This window comes from Peromyscus californicus, unplaced genomic scaffold, assembly GCF_007827085.1.
Source record: "Peromyscus californicus insignis strain IS unplaced genomic scaffold, ASM782708v3 Scaffold_14__1_contigs__length_90479793_seg_1, whole genome shotgun sequence".
In the NCBI taxonomy this organism is placed as follows: domain Eukaryota; kingdom Metazoa; phylum Chordata; class Mammalia; order Rodentia; family Cricetidae; genus Peromyscus; species Peromyscus californicus.
Window position 1 is genome coordinate 2784204 of NW_026294435.1, and position 23199 is coordinate 2807402.

The window sequence follows — 23199 nt, forward strand, 5'->3', positions numbered from 1 at the left end:
AAAGTCACCAGTTAGTAGATGCTCTTTTAAGCATCATTTCAAATCCATCCCTTGTTTGGCAGGTTTCTAGATCAATAAAGAAAAAGTAAAGTAGGATACCAAAGTTTTATTTAATTGATTATGTAGTCAAGTATCTTTGAACTAGGGCATATGCTCTGTGAAACAAGCCAGGACACTTCCTATGTTCACATCATAGTTTACTGGCACAAACTAACTAAGATGTTTTGATTTCATTAGTTGATGTAATCTTATGGGACTATCATCACAGACATGGTTCATCAATAACTGAAAAAAAAATCAAAAGCAGCACATTGTCAAACATAGATATTCACAAAGGGAATTATTGAATAAGTTTTATAAATCGTATTATTATTCACACCTTCTAAAGCAACATGATTTAAAATATTTTATTAATATCACAGAATTTAATTTATATTTTATATTCTATCTGACCTAAGAAAGTTACAGTAACTATGATTTGAAAGGTGATTAATATGTTTATATAACTACAACTTATATTACCAAAATAAATTTAATTTGAGGGTATTTCTCTGTGTATTTTCTCTTAATAAGCTAATTATAATTTATAGGATTCTACAAACTGAAACTAACTAGTAGGAGAAAAGAAAAGAAAAGAAGTCAGGGTCATACTGTCATCCAGTACGTAATTCCCTAATAGTTTAAAACTTGCTTATCTAATATTGACATGAAAAATTTAATAAAACTTTAAAGAAATCAAGCTGACATCATTTCTGTCTTAAGCAGCACAAAGCAAAAAGTTTATAACCAACATTAAGCAAAGAATTTACCATGATTTTAGATTACATAAAATAAAAAATTAGTATCATTTTGTATTTTGTCTGTTTTCATATATGCAGATTTTGAAATGTTACTAAAATCTTACTGTTTGAAAATATTTAATTGTAAAATATGGATTTGCAAAATTCATTAGGTGATTAATTAATTAATCATGGAATTGTCTAGGAATATTCCTTATGTTTCTGTACACTTAATAATATGCAGGCTGATGTTTGATTCACACCAATGTTGATATTAACCATCATTGTGAATTTAGAGAATATATTCATACAGTTGTTTATTGGTAGTCTAACATGACTGATATAAAAATCTTTCACACATAGACACAGAATCATGTACACAGACACAATAAACACACACACACACACACACACACACACACACACATATTAAATTGAGAAGCACAGGCCAAATGCTCAGCATATAAAAATGAATGCTATGATCAAGAAAGAGTTGTATTGCTCCCCGAATGTGGAAGACAACATGAATGATTTTTCCCTATTCTTTTGATGCCCTTCTAGGTATAGCCTGGGGAACTTTGGGCTTGTTGTATGTGACATAGGGACATTTCCAGCTATGTGGCAGTATGGATGCTTCATAAAACCAGATATTTTCTTGTGCATTCAGTACAGAAATCTTGATGCTATTGGACTGTGGCACATGAGGGATATATTCACCGTCTTCTTGTGAAGGTCACATATTCCCTGGCCTAATCTTGCTCAATGACTCCAAGAATTGAGAATAAACCTTTCCAACAATGATTAAGTCAGAGAGTTTGGGATTACACACCCAGAGAATGCTCTTCTTTTATATTACTAATGGGACAATAGAGTGTTCTCATTAGGTCACCAATGGGATCAGGAAAAAAATTATTACTTTCAGATTGAATTTTCCTGGCCGAGATCATAGTTTTTGCACTAAAGCTATGGCCTTAGGCAAAAGACTTTGTAAATTTCATCTGAAAGCAAGTCTGTTCTGGTAAGCCATTTCAATTCTTTATTTTAAAACTAAAACTTGAATCACATAAAAACCTGTATAATATGTAAGTAAATTTTAATGCTTTCTTTAGAAGGTCTTATGATTATTAATAAGTATTAAGAAAAACAGGAATCTGCTTACAGGTACTTGTAAAGTGCCCCTACAATTAAACTTATGACTTGGTAGGAGCAGCTAACTAAAAAGCAAGGAAATGAAATTTGACATGAGAAGGAGTATTTTTTCTTATTATTTACTATTTTACTTTAGTTTATAATGATTTTTATTATTAGAGTTTTCACATAACATTTATTTTCATATAAAAATAAAATGGTGTTATTGATAATATTATGTGAATGTTGATTTAAGTTGAAACGAATATAATGATACAATCATTTTCTAAGGTCTCAAGTAGTGTTAAAATAGCACAGTTACTAAGGTCCTTAACAGGCATTTGATTTTTGAGATCACTTAGATAAAGAGCATGGTATATTAATGGGAGGCAAACATTCAGGAGACAGACAAGAGAAATACAGGTAACTTTTTGCATTTCGCTTTATGCCTAAAATGATTTAAACAGTGGCTTCTCCTCTATGACAGCAAATTCATGGATAAAATTGCTCAGAAAGCAAATGCCTTTTAATTACTGTCCTTGCTGTTTTTTCCCCATAATAAGCATCCCTAAGGGAGAAATGGGCTTATTTAGGAGTCAGTGCTTCCAAAGGCATAGCTTCCTTACCTTTGTTATCTTTCAATGAAAAGTTGTGGTTATTTGTTGCATCTGTTGTTAAGCTGAAGTAAAACTGGTGTCCATTAGATGGCTCATCTTTATCTACAGCACTGATTTTCTGGATAACCTAGAGAGAATGTAAAAGAGAAAGCCTACTGGTGCAGTCTGCTGAGATTCCTACCTACAGCAGGACACAGTGATTTTATACCTCATCATAAATGTCATTCCTGAGAATGAGTTCAGAGAATGTATCAGGTGTACAAACTTGAACTCAATCTAAAATAGGCTTTGGAAAACAAATCAGGTCCTTTTCTTGTTTTGTTTTCTGAGACAGGGTTTCTCTGTGTAGTTTTGCTGCCTGTCCTGGAGCTCGCTCTGTAGACCAGGCTGGCCTTGAACTCACAGAGATCCACCTGTCTCTGCCTCCAAGTGCTAGGATTAAAGGCGTGAGCCACGAGCGCCCGGAGTAAATCATGTTCTTTTCAAAGTGCATGTTTAAACTTTCTTTTGTGAACCTCCGAAACAAGTTGCAACAATTGATTAGACATCCCAATCATCACACAACTCTGAGCAATATAGATAGACAAGCCAAAGCCACTTTGAACAGCACTTAATTCTTAGAAGTCGAGGTATTTAAATCCTGCTATGTAATATAATGTGGGAAAACAGCCCAAACAAGCTTGATATGTTTTATTTCTTCTTTAAGGAATCCAAGCCTTTAAACATATAACAGGGATTTTTACAATGTTTATATTCTCTTCCTGAGGAATTTTCATCACCCAATTAAACTAGAATTTGAAAGTTCTTTTAATATTAGTTTGTGCTAGCTACACATCAATGTGCTAGCTTTGCTGAAACATGCAGATTGTGAGTTATCTTAAAATTGGGAGGTTTCAGGGACACCACTGCTGGATGCTTCTAAAGAAATTCCAAAGAAGTTGATTCAAGCTTCTCACCTGTCCAGGCTGAGCGTTTTCACAGACAGTGGTTTCATAGTCCATGGCAAACTCGGGTGCATTGTCATTAATGTCCAGTATAGTGATGGCCACATAGCCTCTCCCAACCTGAGATGGATTCTCTGGTAGATAAGAAAATATTTTCTAATTAACTTAGAATACTCACAACACTTTTGCTATTTTATTCAATAAACATGAAAATCAATGAAAAAATTGAAAATTCCTTTTCTAAAGTATAATCTCAAATGAAAAATATACTTATAATACTATACTATCTAAACAGAACCACAGATAATCTTACCTATATGAACTTATTAATTTAAACATGTATATATTCAAACATATATTTTATGTTTGTATATAATGCATGATTGTATCTGTATTTATTCATTCCATATAAATATATATATATACATGTATATATATATGCATGTGTTTCTTGTCCCTGATAAGAAAAGTGCTGAATGAGTGAACCATGAAATTCAACTCTATTTATATCAGTATTAGCATATTATATATACATGAATTTTCTATATATTTTTATAAAATGCTATATATTTTAGTAATATAGATATAATTATATTTTCTCTTAAATTATTTCTATTAGTTCAATATTAGAATATTCATATGTTTTATTTCTATGTTTATTGGTAGAGATCAAATAAATTCCTAGCAAGATAAAGGCAATATCTAGGATGTAAAAGAAAGCAAGCTTCAGAAGGTAATTCACAACTATCAGGTTTTGCAGTTCTATATTTTGAATTAACTATGTAAATATCAGCACAGGGAGCCAGTAAATCTATAAATATTTTACAGTTTAGTGATTTGGGACTTTCTGGGGTTTGTCCAACTTAATCAAGCAACTATTACAGCTTAAACTGACCTCATCTCATAAGAACCCATTCTCTATTTTCACCTTGCTTAATCCATTTTAAACCTTTCGACTTACGACTTTCCATTGCGAGGACTGTAATGTTATGAACAGCATTTGTCTCTCGATCCAATGATTTAGCAGTAGTGATAACTCCACTGTTGGCATCGATATTGAAATATCTCTCCAAATCTGTGTTTCTGTCAATTGAATATCTAGTTGAAAATTAAAAAAAAATATTTCACATTCGTGTTTGGTTAGAATATTCTTATTTTTTCATTGATTTCTTAGATGACCACTAAATCCTGCATACTAATACCACTAATATATGTCATGTTTAAAACTCCTTCTGTTTAGCTATATGCCCATAGGTTGTGTGTTAGTAATCTCTTTCCTTATGTGTCAAGGTTTTGAAATGATCATCATAGAACACATTACTTCAGCATGGCTTTAAACATTCCATTGCATCTCTACATGTATCGCTATTACTATTTACAATTGGTCCTAGCACCAATCCTATACATAGGTCCCTGTAAAAATCTTTTAGTTTTATGGGCCTATAACCTTTTGTTTTGATAGTATCAATCTTAATAACTTTTTTTTTTGTTGTTGTTGTTTTGGTTTTTTTACTGGAATCATTACGCAAAAGTCTTAACTGGTTTTCCAAAGACATGAAAGAAAGTTGAACACCTAAAATCAAATGTTATTTTAGGTTGTAAAATTCCAAACTAATCATCCTGAGTGAGGTAACCCAGACTCAGAAAGACAAACATGGTATGTACTCACTCATAGCAGGATACTAGACATGAAACAAGGATGACTTGTCTGCTACTCACATCACCAGGGAGGCTACCTGGAAAACAGGACCCCAAGAAAGACACAGGGATCGCCCAATGACAGAGAAATGGAATGAGATCTACATGAACAGCCTGGACATGAGTGGGGGTAGTGAAAGGCGAGGGTTGAGGGAAAGAGAGCTTGGGGGAGCAGGAGATCCCAGCTGGATCAACAACAGAGAGGGAGAACAAGGAATAGGAGACCATGGTAAATGAAGACCACATGAGAATAGGAAGAAGCAAAGTGCTAGAGAGGCCCACAGAAATCCACAAAGATACCCACACAACAGACTGCTGGCAATGGTCGAGAGACAGCCCGAACTGACCTACTCTGGTGATGGGATGGCCAAACACCCTAATTGTTGTGCTAGAAACCTCATCCAACTACTGAGGGATCTGGATGCAGAGATCCATGACTAGGCCCTGGGTGGATCTCTGGGAGTCCAATTAGCGAGAATGAGGAGGGTTTATATGAGCGAGAATTGTTGAGACCAAGGTTGGATAAAGCACAGGGACAAATAGCCAAATGAATGGAAACACATGAACTATGAACCAATGGCTGAGGGGTCCCCACTGGATCAGGCCCTCTGAATGGGTGAGACAGTTGATTGGCTTGATCTGTTTGGGAGGCATCCAGGCAGTGGGACCAGATCTTGTGCTCATTGCATGAGTTGGCTGTTTGAAACCTGGGGCCTATGCAGGATTGTTTGGCTCGGCCTGGGAGGAGGGGACTAGACCTACCTGGACTGAGTCTACCAGGTTGACCTCAGTCTGTGGGGAAGGCTTTGCCCTGGAGGAGATGGGAATGGGGGGGGGGTTGGGGGGAAGGTGAGGGGGACGGGAGGGGGGAGAACAAGGGAATCCGTGGCTGATATGTAGAACTGAATTGTATTGCAAAATAAATTAAAAAAAAAATTCCAAACTCAGAATATCTTTATTTGTGTCTCACCTAACTTTGCTCACAGTACAGCATTTTAATTATTGCACCTGTAGGTCCTGAAATTTGATAAAGATTTCCAAATCTTTAATCATACTTTTCAGAATTATTTAGACATTTGAAGTCCTCTATATTTTATACAAATTTTATATTATATAAATTAAATCTATATGAAGCATGACTCCTAGAAATTCATCAGTCCAATGAATTAACTTGTAAATAACTGACAATTTTACTTCTTAGTATGTTGAGCCATTTAAATGGTGAATACTATTTTTATAACTGGCCAGATTTCTGTGCTGTGGATTATGCTCAGTGTTAATAATAAAGTCAATTGATTGATAGCCAGGTAGGAAGTATGGGTGTGATAAACAAACTAAGGAAGGGAAGAGAAAGGTGGAGTAAGGGAGATGCCAGCCAACCACTGAGAAATAAAGATGTGTGAAAAATGAGGTAACAAGCCACAAACCACATGGCAAAGCATAGATAAGAAATATGTGCTAATTGCCCAGCTTGCGCCCCCCCAGCTCCCATCTGGACAAGAGGTGAGTGCCTGGGGTAATACTCAGAGAGGCCTGCCCCTAGGTCCCATCCCTAGACACCAGCCATTCCAGGAAGCCCTACCCAACTTGGCCCCAGGTTCTGGCCATAGGGCAGGACCACCCCCACTGGGAAGGTTCCCCTTTTCCAAGACCCCAGGCAGACCCTGCAATCTCCACACGCTGCCCCCAAACCCATCCGCCCAAGACTACAGCCACTTCCTGAGACTTAGAGACCAGCCCCCAGCTCCCATCCTGCCCAGAGTTCCCATCTGGACCAGAGGTGAGTGCCTGGCGTCATACCCAGAAAGGCCTGCCCCTAGGTCCTATCCCTGGGCACCAGCCATTCTGGGGAAGACCTGCCCAACTTGCCCCAGGTTCTGGCCATTGGGAAGTGACCCCCCCAAGGTTCCCCTTCTCCAAGACCCCCGCCCCCTGGCAGATTCTGCAATCTACACACCCTGCCCCCTCACCCATCTGCCGGAGACCCCAGCCACTGCCTAAGACTCAGAGACCAGCCCCTAGCTACCATCTGGCCAAGAGCTTCCATCTGGACCAGAGAGAGGCTTCCTGAATCTGTCAGCTCTGTCTGGACCAAGAGCATTGATAAGATCAAGAACGAATCCACAAGGAGATGGGCAGACATCAAGGCAGAAGTACATACAACAAAATGAAGAGCAATACAGCATCACCAGAACCTAGCCTTTCTCCAACAGCTAGACCTGAACATCACAAAATGGAAGAAGCAGAAGAAAGCAACCTTATGAATAACATCATGAAGTGGCTAGAGGCTTATAAAGAAGAAATCTAAAATGAAATTGAGGAACAAACAAAAAAGGGAAGAATGCTATAAAAAACTAGAGGAAAAGACAAATACAGCAGAAGAAAACAATAAATCCCTGAAAGAAAATCATGAAAAAGCAATGAAACAGATGAAGGAAACAGTCCAAGACCTGAAAAGGGAAATAGAAAAAATGAAGAAGACACAAACAGAGGAATGCTGGAAATAGAAAACCTGAGTAAATGAACAGGAACTTCAGATGTAATTATAACCAACAGGATGCAAGAGATGGAAGAGAGGATCTCTTCATTCATCAGTCAAAGAAAACACTAAAGCCAACAAAGTCATGACCCAAAATGTCCAAGAAATTTGGGACACCATGAAAAGACCAAACCTACGAATAATAGGGATAGAGGAAGGAGAAGAATACCAACTCAAAGGCACAGAAAATATATTCAACAAGATCATAGAAGAAAACTTTCCTAACTTAAAGAAGGAAATGCCTATGAAGATACAAGAAGCTTATAGAATACCAAACAAAGTAGACCCCCTAAAAAGTCCCCTCACCAAATAATAATTAAACAACTAAATGTACAGAATAAAGAAAGAATATTAAGAGAAGCAAAGGAAAAAGGCCAAGTGACTTATAAAGGCAAACCCATCAGAATAACACCCGATTTCTCAATGGAAACTTTGAAAGCCAGAGGACTTGGACAGATGTAATGCAGACACTAAGAGACCATGGATTCCAGCCTAGACTAATATACCCAGCAAAACTTTCAATCATCATAGACAGAGTGAACAAGACATTCCAAGACAAAGGCAGATTTAAACAATACATATCTACAAACCTAACCCTATAGAAGGTACTAGAAGGAAAATTGCAACCTAAGGAAATCAGATACACCCTTGAAAACACAGGCAATAGATAACACCAGAGCAGTAAACCCCAAAGAAGAGCAGTACACACACACTACCACCAAAAAAATAACAGGAATGAACAATCACTGGTCATTAATATCCCTTAATATCAATGGACTTAATTCACCTATAAAAAAACACAGGCTAACAGAATGGATACGAAAGCAGGACCCATCTGTCTGCTGCATACAAGAAACACACCTCAAATTCAAAGATAGACACTTCCTAAGAATAAAAGGCTGTGAAGAGACTTTCTAATCAAATAGTCTTAAGAAGCAAGCAGGTGTAGCCATCCTAATATCCAGCAAAATAGAATTCAAACTAAAATCAATCAAAAGAGATCAAGAAGGGCATTACATGCTCATCACAGGAAAGATCCACCAAGATGAAGTTTCAATTCTCAACATTTATGCCCCAAACACAAGGGCACCCAAATTTGTAAAAGAAACATTACTAAAGCTTAAATCACATATAAAACCCCACACATTAATAGTGGGAGACTTCAACACCCCACTTTTACCACTGGACAGATCTCCCAAATCAAAACTTAACAGAGAAATAAAGGACTTAACTGATGTTATGACTCAAATGAACTTAACCGATATCTACATAACATTCCATCCTAACAAAAAAGAATATACCTTCTTCTCAGCACCCCATGGAACCTTCTCTAAACTCGACCAAATACTTGGTCGCAAAGCAAATCTTAACAGATACAAAAGAATTGGAATAACCTCCTGCATTCTATTAGACCACCAAAGTTTAAAGTTAGATTTCAACAACAACAAAAAAATCTACAGAAAACCTGCAATCTCATGGAAACTGAAAAATGCTCAACTGAATCACCAATTGGTCAAGGAAGAAATAAAGAAAGAAATTAAAGACTTCGTAGAGATCAATGAAAATGACTCCACCACATACCCAAACTTATGGGACACTATGAAAGCAGTGCTAAGAGGGAAATTCATAGCACTAAATGCCCACATAAAGAAGTTGGAGAAATCTCACACTAGTGATGTAACAGCACACCTGAAAGATCTAGAACAAGAAGAAGCAAAGTCTCCCAGGAAGAATAGACACCAGGAAATTATCAAATTGAGAGCTGAAATCAATAAAATAGAAACAAAGAGAACAATACAAAAAATCAATGAAACAAAAAGTTGGTTCTTTGAGAAAATCAACAAGATAGACAAGCCCTTATCCAAACTAACCAAAAGACAGAGAGAGAGCATCCAAATTAGCAAAATCAGAAATGAAAAGGGGGACATAACAACAGACAATGAGGAAAACCAGAGAATCATCAGGTCATACTTCAAAAACCTCTACTCCACAAAACTGGAAAATCTAAAAGAAACAGATAATTTACTGAATAGGTACCACATACCTACGTTAAATCAAGACCAGATAAACTATTTAAATAGTCCAATAACCCCTAAGGAAATAGAATCAGTCATTAAAAGTCTCCCAACAAAAAAAGCCCAGGACCAGATGGTTTCAGGGCAGAATTCTACCAGATCTTCAAAGAAGAGTTAATACCAATACTCTTTAAATTGTTCCACACAATAGAAACAGAAGGAACATTACCAAACCCTTCTATGAAGCTACAATTACCCCGATTCCTAAACCAAATGAAGATCTAACAAAGAAAGAGAACTACAGATTGATCTCCCTCATGAACATTGATGTAAAAATACTCAATAACTTGGGAGGCAGATGCAGGCAGATCTCTGTGAGTTCGAGGCCAGCCTGGTCTCCAAAGCGAGTTCCAGGAAAGGAGCAAAGATACACAGAGAAACCCTGTCTCGAAAAAACAACAAAAAAAATACTCAATAAAATATTGGCAAACAGACTCCAAGAACACATCAAAACAATTATCCACCATGACCAAGTAGGCTTCATCCCAGGGATGCAAGGGCTGTTCAACATATGAAAGTCCGTCAATGTAATACATCATATAGCCAAACTCAAAGAAAAAAAAACACATGATCATTTCACTAGATGCAGAAAAGGCATTTGACAAAATCCAACACCCCTTCATGATAAAGGTCTTGGAGCGATTAGGAAGATAAGGAACATACCTAAACATAATAAAGGCAATTTACAGCAAGCCAACAGACAATATCAAATTAAATCGCGAGAAACTCAAAGCGATTCCACTAAAATCAGGAATGAGGCAAGGCTGTCCTCTCTCCCCATACTTATTCAATATAGTACTTGAAGTTCTAGCCAGAGCAATAAGACAACATAAGGAGATCAAGGGGATACAAACTGGAAAGGAAGAAGTCAAGCTTTCCCTATTTGCAGATGACATGATAGTATACTTGAGCGACCCCAAAGATTCCACCAAGGAACTGATACAGCTTATAAACACCTTCAGCAACATAGCAGGATACAAGTTCAACTCAAAAAATCAGTAGCCCTCCTATATACAATTGACAAACAGGCTGAGAAGGAAATCAGAGAAACATCACCCTTTACAATAGCCACAAATGATATAAAATACCTTGGGGTAACTCTAATTAAGCAAGTGAAGGACCTATATGACAAGAACTTTAAGTCCCTGAAAAAAGAAATTGAAGAACATGTCAGAAAATGGAAACATCTCCCATGCTCATGGATAGGCAGGATTAACATAGTAAAAATGGCAAACTTATCAAAAGCAATCTACAGATTCAACACAATCCCCATCAAAATACCAACACAATTCTTCACAGACCTGGAAAAACAAAAAACCCAGGATAGTCAAAAGAATCCTGTACAAAAGAATCCCTGACTTCAAGCTCTACTATAGAGCTACAGCAATAAAAACAACTTGGTACTGGCATAAAAACTGACATGTGGACCAATGGAATTGAATTGAAGACCATGACATTAATCCACACACCTATGAACATATAATTTTTGACAAAGAAGCCAAAACTGTACCATGGAAAAAAGAAAGCATCTTCAAAAAATGGTGCTGGCATAACTAGATGTCAATGTGTAGAAGGTTGCAAATAGATCCATATTTTTCACCGTGCACAAAACTTAAGTCCAAGTGGATCAAAGACCTCAACATAAATCCAGTTACTCTGAACCTGATAGAAGTGAAAGTAGGAAGTAGTCTTGAACACCTTGGCACAGATCACTTCCTAAATATAACACCAGTAGAACAGACACTGAGAGAAACAATCAATTAACGAGACCTCTTGAAACTGAGAAGCTTTTGTAGAGCAAAGGACATGGTAAACAAGACAAAGTGACAGCCTACAGAATGGGAAAAGATCTTCACCAACCCCACATCTGACAGAGAACTGATATCCAGAATATAAAAAGAACTCAAGAAATTAGACATCAAAATGCCCAACAGTCCAATTAAGAAATGGGCTATAGAACTAAACAGAGAATTCTCAACAGAGGAAGTTCAAATGGCTGAAAGACACTTAAGGAATTGCTCAACATCCCTAATCATCAAGGAAATGCAAATCAAAATGACTCTGAGATACCACCTTACACCTGTCAGAATGGTTAAGATCAAAAACACTGAAGACAGCTTATGCTGGAGAGGATGTGGAGCAAGGGGAACTCTCCTCCACTGCTGGTGGGACTGCAAGCTTGTACAACCACTTTGGAAATCAATATGGCACTTTCTTAGAAAATTGGGAATTAATCTCCCCCAAGACCCAGCTATACCACTCTTGGGAATATACCCAATGAATGCTCAATCATACCACAAGGGCACTTGCTCAGCTATGTTTGTATCAGCATTGTTTGTAATAGCCAGAACCTGGAAATAACCTAGATGCCTTTCAACTGAAGAATGGATAAATAAAATGTAGTACATATACACAATGGAGTACTACTTAGCAGAGAAAAACAATGACATCATGAGGTTTGTAGGCAAATGGATGGATCTAGATAAAATAATCCTGAGTGAGGTAACCCAGACTCAGAAAGACAAGCATGGTATGTACTCACTCATAGGAAGATACTAGATGTAAAGCAAAGGATGACTAGACTGCTACTCACAACTCCAGGGAGGCTTTCTAGAAAACAGGACCCTAAGAAAGACACAGGGATTGTCCAATGACAGAGAAATGGATGAGATCTACATGAACAACCTGAATGTGAGTGGGGGTAATGAAGGGCAAGATTCGAGGGAAAGAGAGCTTAGGGGAGTGGGAGATCCCAGCTGGATCAAGAACAGAGAGGGAGAACAAGGAATAGGAGACCATGATAAATGAAGGCCACATGAGAATAAGAAGAAGCAAAGTGCTAGGGAGGTCCCCAGAAATCCACAAAGATACCGCCACAATAGACTACTGGCAATGAGTGAGAGAAAGCCTGAGCTGACCTACTCTGGTGATAGGATGGCCAAACACCCTAACTGTCATGCGAGGAATCTCATCCAATGACTGAGGGAAGTGGATGCAGAGATCCATGGCCAGGCCCCAGGTGGAGCTCCAGGAGTCCAATTGGCGAGAAAGAGGAGGGATTGTATGAGCAAAAATTGTTGAGACCAAGATTGGAGACAAATAGCAGAGATTTGGAGACAAAGCACAGAGACAAATAGCCAAATGAATGGAAACACATGAAGTATGAACCAATAGCTGAGGAGCCCCCAACTGGATCAGGCCCTCTGGATAAGTGAGACAGTTGATTAACTTGAAGTGTTTTGGAGGCACCCAGGCAATGGGACCAGGACCTGTCCTTAGTACATGAGCTGGCTGTTTAGAACGTGGGGTTTATGCAGGGACACTTCACTCAGCCTGAGAGGATAGGACTGGACCTGCCTGGTCAGAAACTACCAGTTTGAGCTGACTCCTCAGGGGAGTCTTTGCCCTGGAGGAGATGGGAATGGGAGGTGGGAGGACAGGGGAATCCATGGCTGATATGTAAAATTAAATTAAATTATAAAATAAAAAAAAGTTCAGCCGGGCGGTGGTGGCGCACGCCTTTAATCCCAGCACTCGGGAGGCAGAGCCAGGCGGATCTCTGTGAGTTCGAGGCCAGCCTGGACTACCAAGTGAGTTCCAGGAAAGGCGCAAAGCTACACAGAGAAACCCTGTCTCGAAAAACCAAAAAAAAAAAAAAAAAAAAGTTCAAAAAAAAGTAATAATAAAAAAAAATTTTAAAAAGAAATATGTGCTAATTTCCATGTAAGACCTAGTCAGTAATAAGCCTGAGCTACCAGCAAAATATTTATAATTAATATAAGCTTCTGTATGGTAATTTGGGAAGCAACTGTTGGGTATTTGGGAGTTGCTGGCAGGACAGAAACTTCAACCTACACATGTTGCACTTCAAGGCTACTGGCTGAGATGATCCAGACTTACAGAACACAACAGTTAGGATTTGACCATTCTTCTAAATTTTCTCAGAGTTCCCCATAAGATTTCCAGCATACTCAATCAGCAGGAAGTAGTTTCGAGAACTATGCCCAAATTCCCAAAATATTTTTTGTGAATATTTGTTTTCATTTAAGGGGGGTTGGTTATAAATTATTAGTGGTCATAGTCAATCTTTTTCTAAAAAGAAAGTGGGGATAAGCATGATATGATCAAAAGGTAGATTATTAGTTTTAAATAATTTACATTGGCATGGATTCTTATATATTGATACAAATTCAAAGTTATTTTTGTTATAATGTATATATGTTTCTATTTCTAAGATATTTTTGTGTATTCATAAAGTTCAAAATTATTTTGGTTATATTATATATGGGTTCCTTCTTCATTTAAGTTGTTTTTATATGTTGATACAAATGCAAAATTATTTTTGTTATACTCTCTATATATTTCTATTTCTGTTTAGGATATTTTTGTATATTGACACAAATTGAGGCTATTTTTGTCATATTGCATTATACATTTCTACCCCAGGTAAGATATTTTTGCATATTGTCCCTATTTCAAGGTTACTGTCCTTACACTGCACATCTGTTTCTATTTTGCATAATATATTATCTCCACAGCTTGTTTATTTTTATAATGTGAAGCTTAGTCCTTAAGGTATACAGGTTAATAAGAATTACAGGTCAATAGTCAGTCATTCTATCTTGTCAAACTTAGTGTCATTTTATTTAGCATTTCTAGGAGTGCAGAGATATGTCCTAAACAGACATGCAATCTTAAAATACTTCAAATATCTACAGAGCATGGCATTTAAAATGTTTTAATAACTTAGAATTCTTTTGAAATGAGACCCTCTGCTCCTGGCATCACTGTTCTACTCCCAAGAGGATGTATTTCTTTTAGAAAAACTGGCCTACTGGGCAGGAAACTGACCTTATCTTGACTGCTGACTGTAGCATGCTGTCCAATCTGGACAGGCAGGACACAAAGAAAAGCAACTCCTGAAATTTGCCAAGACAGGGTAGGACAGTCCTTCAAATTTTTCTGCTTATGAAAAAGGTCTGTCAGATATTCTAGGTCTATAAGCCCAAGTTGGATACCCCAACGTTACAGAGAAACTTTGCATGAGTATCCAGGCAGCCAGATGTCTCTGTCACATCTAGAGATTTGGAAGTTGCTTGCAATTCACTTCCTGGTTACTAAGGTAATATTTCCTTCTTTGGTCTTTGATGAAGTTAAAGACTATATAGTTATAGTTTTCCTTAGTTATGATAAAAATTAAGTTAGATATGAAACTTTAGATTCACAAAGACAGGATAGATGATAGAGCATTTTCTTTAATTCTGCAAAATACAAATAGACTAGATATTGTAACTCTAATTCTTTTTTTTCCCCTTTGGTTTTTTGAGACAAGGTTTTTCTGTTTAGCTTTGCACCTTTCCTGGAACTCACTCTGTAGCCCAGGCTGGCCTCGAACTCACAGAGATCCGCCTGCCTCTGCCTCCTGAGTGCTGGGATTAAAGGCGTGTGCCACCATTGCCTGGCCGTAACTCTAATTCTTGCTTGATAATTGTTTTGCTATATGTAATTTTAGTATGTTAAAGTTAAAACCTTCTTTTTTGATTAAACAAAAGGGGGAGATGATGTAGATTATGCTCATTGGTAGTAATAAAGTTGATTGACTCATAGCCAGCAGAAACTATTGGCAGGACAACCAAAATAAGAAGAGAAGAGAAAGGCAGAGTGAGAGAGATGCCAGACAGCCAAGGAGAAGGCAAGAAGTGAAAAATGAGGTAACAAGTCACAAACCACATGGCAAGGCACAGATAAGTATGGTGGTATTTTATTTGTACTGAAATGTGATTTTAATTGTATGTTAATAAATAAAGTTGCCCGGGGGTCAGAGCTATTAGAGTCATGGCAAAAGCTGGGCAGTGGTGGTGGTGCACGCCTTTAATCCCAGCACTTGGTAGGCAGAGCTAGGTAGATCTCTGTGTGTTCAAGGATACAGCCAACATTGGAGACACACACCTTTAATCTCAATACCATAGAAGACCTGGAGGGCTGTACAACAGACAGTGACAAGGCAGTCACGTGGTTGGTTTTACAACCAATGAGAAGGCAGAACAGAAAGTCTATATAAAGACAAACAGACAGGAAGTAGGTCTCTTTCAGAGAGGTCTCTTGGCTTAAGAGGCTAGCTGCAGCAAGCAGGTAAGGCTCTTAGCTCTGAACTCTTGGCTTTCTTCTTTGCATTGGTTCTGTGTTTCTTATTTAATAAGACAGTTGGTTACATCTACATTTGGCACCCAATGTGACAAGAATCCATTAAAAACCACTTGACTTGGCTTGGCGTCAGGTCCTGTTTCCTGCCTGGGCGTCCGGCTCCCTAGCCCGGGCCCAGGTTGGCTTGGCCTCAGGCTGGACTGACCGTAGCCCCAAGCGGTTAGCTTAAGGCCGGTGCTACAAACAACTCAGGCCTGCCCTGCTGAACAGGGCCCCTGCCTGTAAAGCCAATGCACGTGGTTGGAGCTTCAGGAAGCCAGAGCCAAGCCTTGACTCGGCTCAAGTGGGAACACGTGGCTGGATTCAAGCTCTTAGGCAGAACTTGTGGCTACCCTTTCTCTCTCTCTCTCTCTCTCTCTCTCTCTCTCTCTCTCTCTCTCTCTCTCTCTCTCTCTTTCTCTCTCTCTCTCTGGATTCACACCTTGGACAGTAGGTGGCTGTTTTGAAATTCTCTCGGATTTCTACTGTTATACGCAGACTTGGTAAGTCACTTAACATATCAGATATTTTAAAGGAAACTATTTAAAAGAGAAATTTTCTCCACATTAAAAAAATAAATAATGGGTTTTATGTGTACATTGGAAGAAAATTGGGCTTTGTTTGAAATTGTAGGCAGTCTGACAATGGAACAACTATATGAAAAGATTAATGTTGATCAAATTACGCAGTCTATTAATATACTTATCCTCATTTTACTATTTAAAAAGATAATCAATTTAAGTGCTATGATAACAGTTTTAGAAAAACTTGTTAAACCTGTGAAAATGAATCACAGAGAAATTCAAATTCAGACAGAAGAAATTAACAGTGAAGTTGTTTCAAGATTGGATCATAAGGTTACAGAAAGAAAGCCTGTTTTCACACAGTCACCCTTAATTTATCCGGTAAGCGTACAGCAGTTGCCTAATCAAATGACTACACAAAATATTTGGGCTCCAATTGAAATGTTAGATTTATGAAGGTTTAAGGAGGCAATAATATCTTATGGCATGCATTCCCCATATGTAAAGCAAATGTTAAACTCTTGGTCAACATATAATAGGATTATACCACAGAACTGGTGGGAAGTGGCACAAACTGTTCTGGAACCCAGTCAAAGGCTCCAGTGGCTAACTTGGTTCAAGGATGAGGCTAAAAACATAGAAAAACAATGGAGGGATAAAGGAATACAAGTCTTCCCGGATCAGTTTATTGGAGAAGGCCAATATGCTTCATACAAACACAATGTTTATATGATGTCCAAACCCTAATTTTATGTCGAATGGCAGCCATGAATGCATGGGACAGAGTTGAGGAACCAGGAAAAAAAAAGCTGAGTCATTTACAAAGGTTATACAAGGTCCAAAAGAATCTTTCACAGATTTTTTTCACAAAGACTGGCTTCAGCAGTAAAGAGAATGGTCCCGGATTCAGAAGATAGTCAGATAATAATTGAATCTTTGGCCTTTGAGAATGTGAATGCAGCATGCAAAAGAATAATCAGGCCATTAAAGGCAAGATCTGCACCTTTGGAAGATTGTATTAGAGATACGGTTAATGTTGAGGCTCATGACCATGATGATATGTGGGTAGGAGAAGCAATTTCGAAAGGTTTGAGGAATGTTAGAAGTTTTGGATGTGGAAAGCAAGGACATTTGAAAAGGGGACTGTAAACAGGTCATTCCTAGAAACAATGTTTCTTCAAGGAACAATGGCAACAGAATGCCCGTCCTTCTGGAGTATGTAGAAGGTGTGGTAAGGGAAAACACTGGACCAATGAATGTAGATCAACAAGGGACAGGCAAGGTAATCCTTAGCCTCAGTCTTCAGGAGTCTCCCAGAGGGGCCTCATGCAGGCCCCCATAGCAAATCCAGTTCAAACCTTTCCTGTAGTCGTAGAGGAAACCCCTACTCAGAGCAATTAAATAACCAAATGCCTAATGGAATAAATCATGTTGGTCGGGATGATGAAACTGAGAGAAAAGAAAATTCAGGAGAAAACATAAAGAAAATTTTTTGGCAAACTTCTATTAATGAACAAAGACCAAAATTAACAATAAAAATAAATGGTGTTTTGTTGTCTGGTCTGGTAGACACAGGTGCGGACATTACCATAACTGCACCAGAATTTTGGCACCCAACTTGGCCTCTTCAGGAGGTAAACGTTCAACTGTTAGGAATTGGGACATTATTTCAAGTGAAACAGAGTGCAAGATGGCTCGAATGTATAGGTCCAGAAGGACAGAGAGGAAAATTAAAACCATATGTGGCTAACAGCTATGAACCTAAGGTGTCGAGACTTGTTGCAACAATGGAATACTCAGATTACCATCCCTCCAATCTCAGAAACAAATCATAAACTAACACATGTTTCTGAGAGAAATATTAGAAGATATTCTAATGAGTGTTCACCAGCCATCCATATTATACAAGAACAGGGCAAAACAACTGATAATCTTCCAAAGACACCAACAGCTCTACCTTTAAAATGGTTAACAGACAAGCCTGTATGGGTTCAGCAATGGCCTTTAACAACAGAGAAGCTCCAGGCTTTAGAAGAGCTGGTAGAAGAACAGTTAAATGCTCAGCATATTGAAGAATCAGCCAGCCCTTGGAATTCTCTTGTATTTGTTATTAAAAAGAAATCTGGTAAATGGAGAATGGTAACAGACCTTAGAGCAATTAACAAAGTAATTCAGCCAATGGGCTCTCTACAATCTGGAATTCCTTTGCCTACTCTGTTACCAAAAGGATGGCCTCTCATAGTTATTGATTTAAAAGACTGTTTCTTTTCAATACCCTTACAAGAAAAAGACAGAGAAAGATTTGCTTTCACAGTGCCTACTTATAATAATTCTCAACTGGTTAAAAGATTTCAATGGAGGGTCCTCCCACAGGGAATGTGGAATAGCCCAACTCTGTGCCAATATTTTGTACAACAGCCATTAGAAATGGTATGTAAAAAATTTCCTAAATCTATAATTCATCATTATATGGATGATATTTTACTAGCTGACTCAAATGCAGATACTTTAGAAAGAATGTTTGAAGAAGTAAAGAAAATTTTGCCTTGCTGGGGATTACAAATTGCTCCTGAAAAGATACAAAGAGGAGATTGTATTAATTATTTAGGATATAAAATAGAGCTACAAAAAATTAGACCCCAAAAGGTGCAAATTAGGAGAGATAGACTACAGACTCTTAATGACTTTCAAAGATTATTTGGAGATATTTCTCATCTATGAACTATTGTTGGGGTAAAAAATGATGAACTGAATAAATTGTTCAAAACCTTAGAAGGTGACAAGGACTTAAATAGAGAATTTATCACCAGAAGCTGAGAAAGAATTGGCCTTGGTAGAAAAGAAAGTACATGAAGGGCACGTGGATCGTATTGATCCAAAGCTGGATTGCATTTTGGTTATTTTACCTTCTAGACATTCTCCTACAGGAATATTAATGCAGAGGGAAGATATTATATTAGAATGGATATTTTTACCAAATAAACCAAATAAAAAATTAAAAACTTATGTGGAAAAAATCTCTGACTTGATTTGGAAAGGAAAATTGAGACTTCATCAATTAGCAGGAACAGATCCCGCAGAAATTGTCGTACCTTTAACTAAGGAGGACATTGAAAAATTATGGACAGAAAGTGAACCTTGGCAAAGAGCTTGCAGTAATTTTTTTGGGAGAAATTAACAGCAAATATCCCAAAAGCGATAGAATTGATCTTATAAAGAGAGCTGATTGGATCTTACCTCGAATTGTATGGGAAAAACCCATATCTGGAGTTCGTACATTTTATACATATGCCAACAAACAAGGAAAGGCAGGTTACAAATCAGAAAATTTAAGTAAAGTGGTTCAAAGTCCTTATAATTCAATTCAAAAGTCAGAATTGTATGCTATTCTGTTGGTACTAATGGATTTTTCAGAACCTCTCAACATAGTAGCTGACTCTCAGTATGCTGAAAGAGTAGTATTACATATTGAGACTGCAGACTTTATCCCTAATGCTTCAGATTTAACTTCACTATTTATTCAATTACAAGATACAATCAGGAAAAGGAGTCATCCTTTATATATAACTCACATTTGATCCCATACTGGTCTGCCAGGCCCTCTAGCACAAGGCAATGATGAGATTGATAAATTATTGATAGGAAATGTGCTGGAGGCCTCAGAATTTCATAAAAAAATTATGTCAAGAGTAAAGGTTTAAAAAAGTATTTTTCCATAACCTGGCAACAAGCCAAAGAAATAGTAAAGAAATGTCCTACTTGTTCCTTCTACAATCAAACTCCATTACCAGCAGGATGTAACCCAAAGGGTACTCAGAGGAATGAAATCTGTCAGATGGCCATGTTTCACTTTGCAGAATTTGGAAAATTGAAATATGTACACCATACCATCGATACTTATTCAGGATTTCAATGGGCAACTGCTTTGAGTTCTCAAAAAGCTCATTTTGTAATCACTCATTTGCTAGATGTTATGGCCATCATGGGTATACCTGCACAAATCAAAACTGACAATGCTCCATCATATGTCTCTGTTAAAATGAAACAGTTTTTTGCTTATTACAATATAAAACATATTACAGGTATACCACATAATCCCACAGGTCAAGCAGTTATAGAAAGATGAAACAGAACTCTAAAGGATATACTAAACACACAGAGAGGGGTAACAAAAACCCCCAGAAATAGACTGCATAATGCTCTATTAACTTTGAATTTTCTTAATGCCAATGAGAAAGGAACAACAGCTGCAGAGAGACATTGGATAATAGAAAAAACTACAGAATTAAATCAGCGTATATCCTTTAAGGATGTGCTGTCTTCAGAATGGAAACCAGGTTATGTGTAAGATTGGGGACGAGGTTTTGCTTTTGTTTCTACAGGAGAAGATAAATTGTGGGTACCATCAAAATTGATGAAGGTTCGATTTGAACAAGAGAGAACTCTTAATTAGAGGAGGTGATAGTTCACCAACCAGCATGAACATCCAATTTAAACTAACTTAAAACAGTAACACATGCCTTTTCATTTAATCAGATAATAATTTGCCAAAAAGGAACATCCCCAAAATTAGTCTTGGGGAAAGGTTTTTGTTTTTGTCTTTTAGGAGAATGAAGGTTAAGGAATCTGAAGAACACTGGACAAATGAGACAACTGAAGAAAAGGGACAAATCATCTATCCCAGGAAACAGAGTGAAATGGCATATGGGTATATCATCTAAAAATTTTTATGTCTTCCTAAATGTTTGTTTCTGCTTTTCTCTAAAGAAATTTAACACTATTGGTCTTCTTGTAGTCCCAGTTCAATTAAAATTTAAAGCTGACTTTGGAGTTGGAGAATGGCTCTCTCCTTCTTTAAACTCAAGCATGTTGTTAAAAGGAAAATGCAAACTCCCTGTGTCATGCCAGAATAAAAGAGCCATCTTCTGCTATGGGACAGGAGAAAAACCAAATTAATTAAGGGACTATTCTATTACTAATCTCAACTCTTTGATTCTATTTTGACTCTTTAAACTTTTCTTAAAGTCTAAATTTTATATCAAAATTACAAGATTTATATAAATTATATATATATACATTTTAAACGTTGTTAAGATATGAATGGTCATATAGAGTACTAACTAATTCTAGAAAAAAGGCTTCAATAAGCTGTATATGTATGTCTTTGTGTTCAAGTCTTATCAGTTTTCTGCAGGAAATCACGGCCAGGCCTAATATCAACTGAAGTCTCCAGGAAGAAGATGGGGCCCCACAACAACAACAATTTCACATGGACAATAATAATATCATTAAGCTGACAAACATCATCTACAGATCAGCTTTGGACTACAAAGTGCTCAGAGCAATTTTGAGATGGCTAGCTGAGATGATCCAGTTTCAAAGACTACTTGAATAAGGACTTGAGATAAACCCTGAACTTTGGCATTATACACAAACTGGATAATGAAGGATATAGTTACCCTTCCTAGAATTTGACAATTAACCTAAATTTTTTCTTTAAGGATAAAGATAACTTCTCCCATACCCAGCAGGAAGCAATTTTAAGAATACGACGCCCACATTTCCAAAGAGGTGGTGTGGGGCACGTGGTTTTTTGGTCTTTTTAATGGTTTTTGAGTCTGGGATAATTTTCATTGTTTAAGGGGGTTGGTTACAATTTGTTGTCAAGGGTTAAGAAAAAGACTAAGCAAAGGAGATTAGATTTAATGTTCTTGTTTTTTAAAAAAAAGAAGAAAAGAAAAGAAAAAGACAATTACTAGTTTTAAATACTTTACATTGGATTGGATTGTTTTATATTGTATACAAATTTGAAATTGATATTGTTAGAAAATACTATATTTATATTTCTAATTGTACTTATACCATTCATTTAACAATGTAATGCAATTTTCTGATCCTTGAATGTTATTATTATCAACTATTAGGATATACAGAAATGAAAGTTAGTAGTTAGACATTACAATAGTAGTTGTAGTCATATTAGATAGGTTTTAAAAATTGAGCAGATATATTTTAGACAGGTCATCTTCAAACCCTTCAGAGATCTACAGAATATGGCATTTAAAGTGTTTTAATAACTTAGAAAATTTTTCTTTTTTGTTATGACTATGAGACATGTCGGCTCCTGGCAGTACCAATCTACTTCAGAGAAAATATGGGCATTGAAGAAACTGCATATGGAATTAACTTTCATTGTAGCAAAAGTTAGCCACTGGACAACAAAGTATCCTTGAATCAACCATTGACAAACAGGACAGACAGGACAGGAAACAAAAGAGAACTGATTCTTGCCAAAACAAGTGTGGTTATGGCTTTATCCAAAGGCATCTTCTGAGGCCAGGACAATATGGCACCATCCGTGAAGTGGCCTTTGCAATTTGGAAAAGGTACAGTGCCTTTTTCTTCAAAGGCAGCGGAACAGGCAGTGGGCCGATGGCTTGTGATGTGCAATGGAACAGCAACTGAAACAGTTATTCTTGAAGAGTAACTAAGCTCAAGCCTCTCAATAGTAGACTGGCATGTAATAGAGGGATGTGGAGAAGAATGGGATGCTGAGATGAAGCCACATATACACAGCCAAGAAGAATGGAAAGCTGAATTAAAAAAAATCAATAATTTCCAGAATTTAAAATCCTGAATCATAACAGGACACTAGTGGAATTCAGGTGTTTCTGGTATATGGACTGCTCTCACCCAATGTGAGGTTGAACTG

At 37.3% G+C, this 23199-nt stretch overlaps 1 protein-coding gene across 5 annotated transcripts in view; it reads right to left on the reverse strand.

Moving 5' to 3' along the window:
* The window catches only part of Cdh7 (cadherin 7), a 153818-nt gene that overhangs the window by 25432 nt on the left and 105187 nt on the right, over positions 1 to 23199 (reverse strand). For all 5 annotated transcript variants that reach the window (XM_052736454.1, XM_052736455.1, XM_052736452.1 and 2 more), the window contains 3 exons: positions 4430 to 4566; positions 3481 to 3602; positions 2534 to 2651 (listed from right to left, as the gene is read on the reverse strand). In XM_052736454.1, the coding sequence (XP_052592414.1) occupies positions 2534 to 2651; positions 3481 to 3602; positions 4430 to 4566 (377 nt within the window). The remainder of the gene's footprint in view (positions 1 to 2533; positions 2652 to 3480; positions 3603 to 4429; positions 4567 to 23199) is intronic.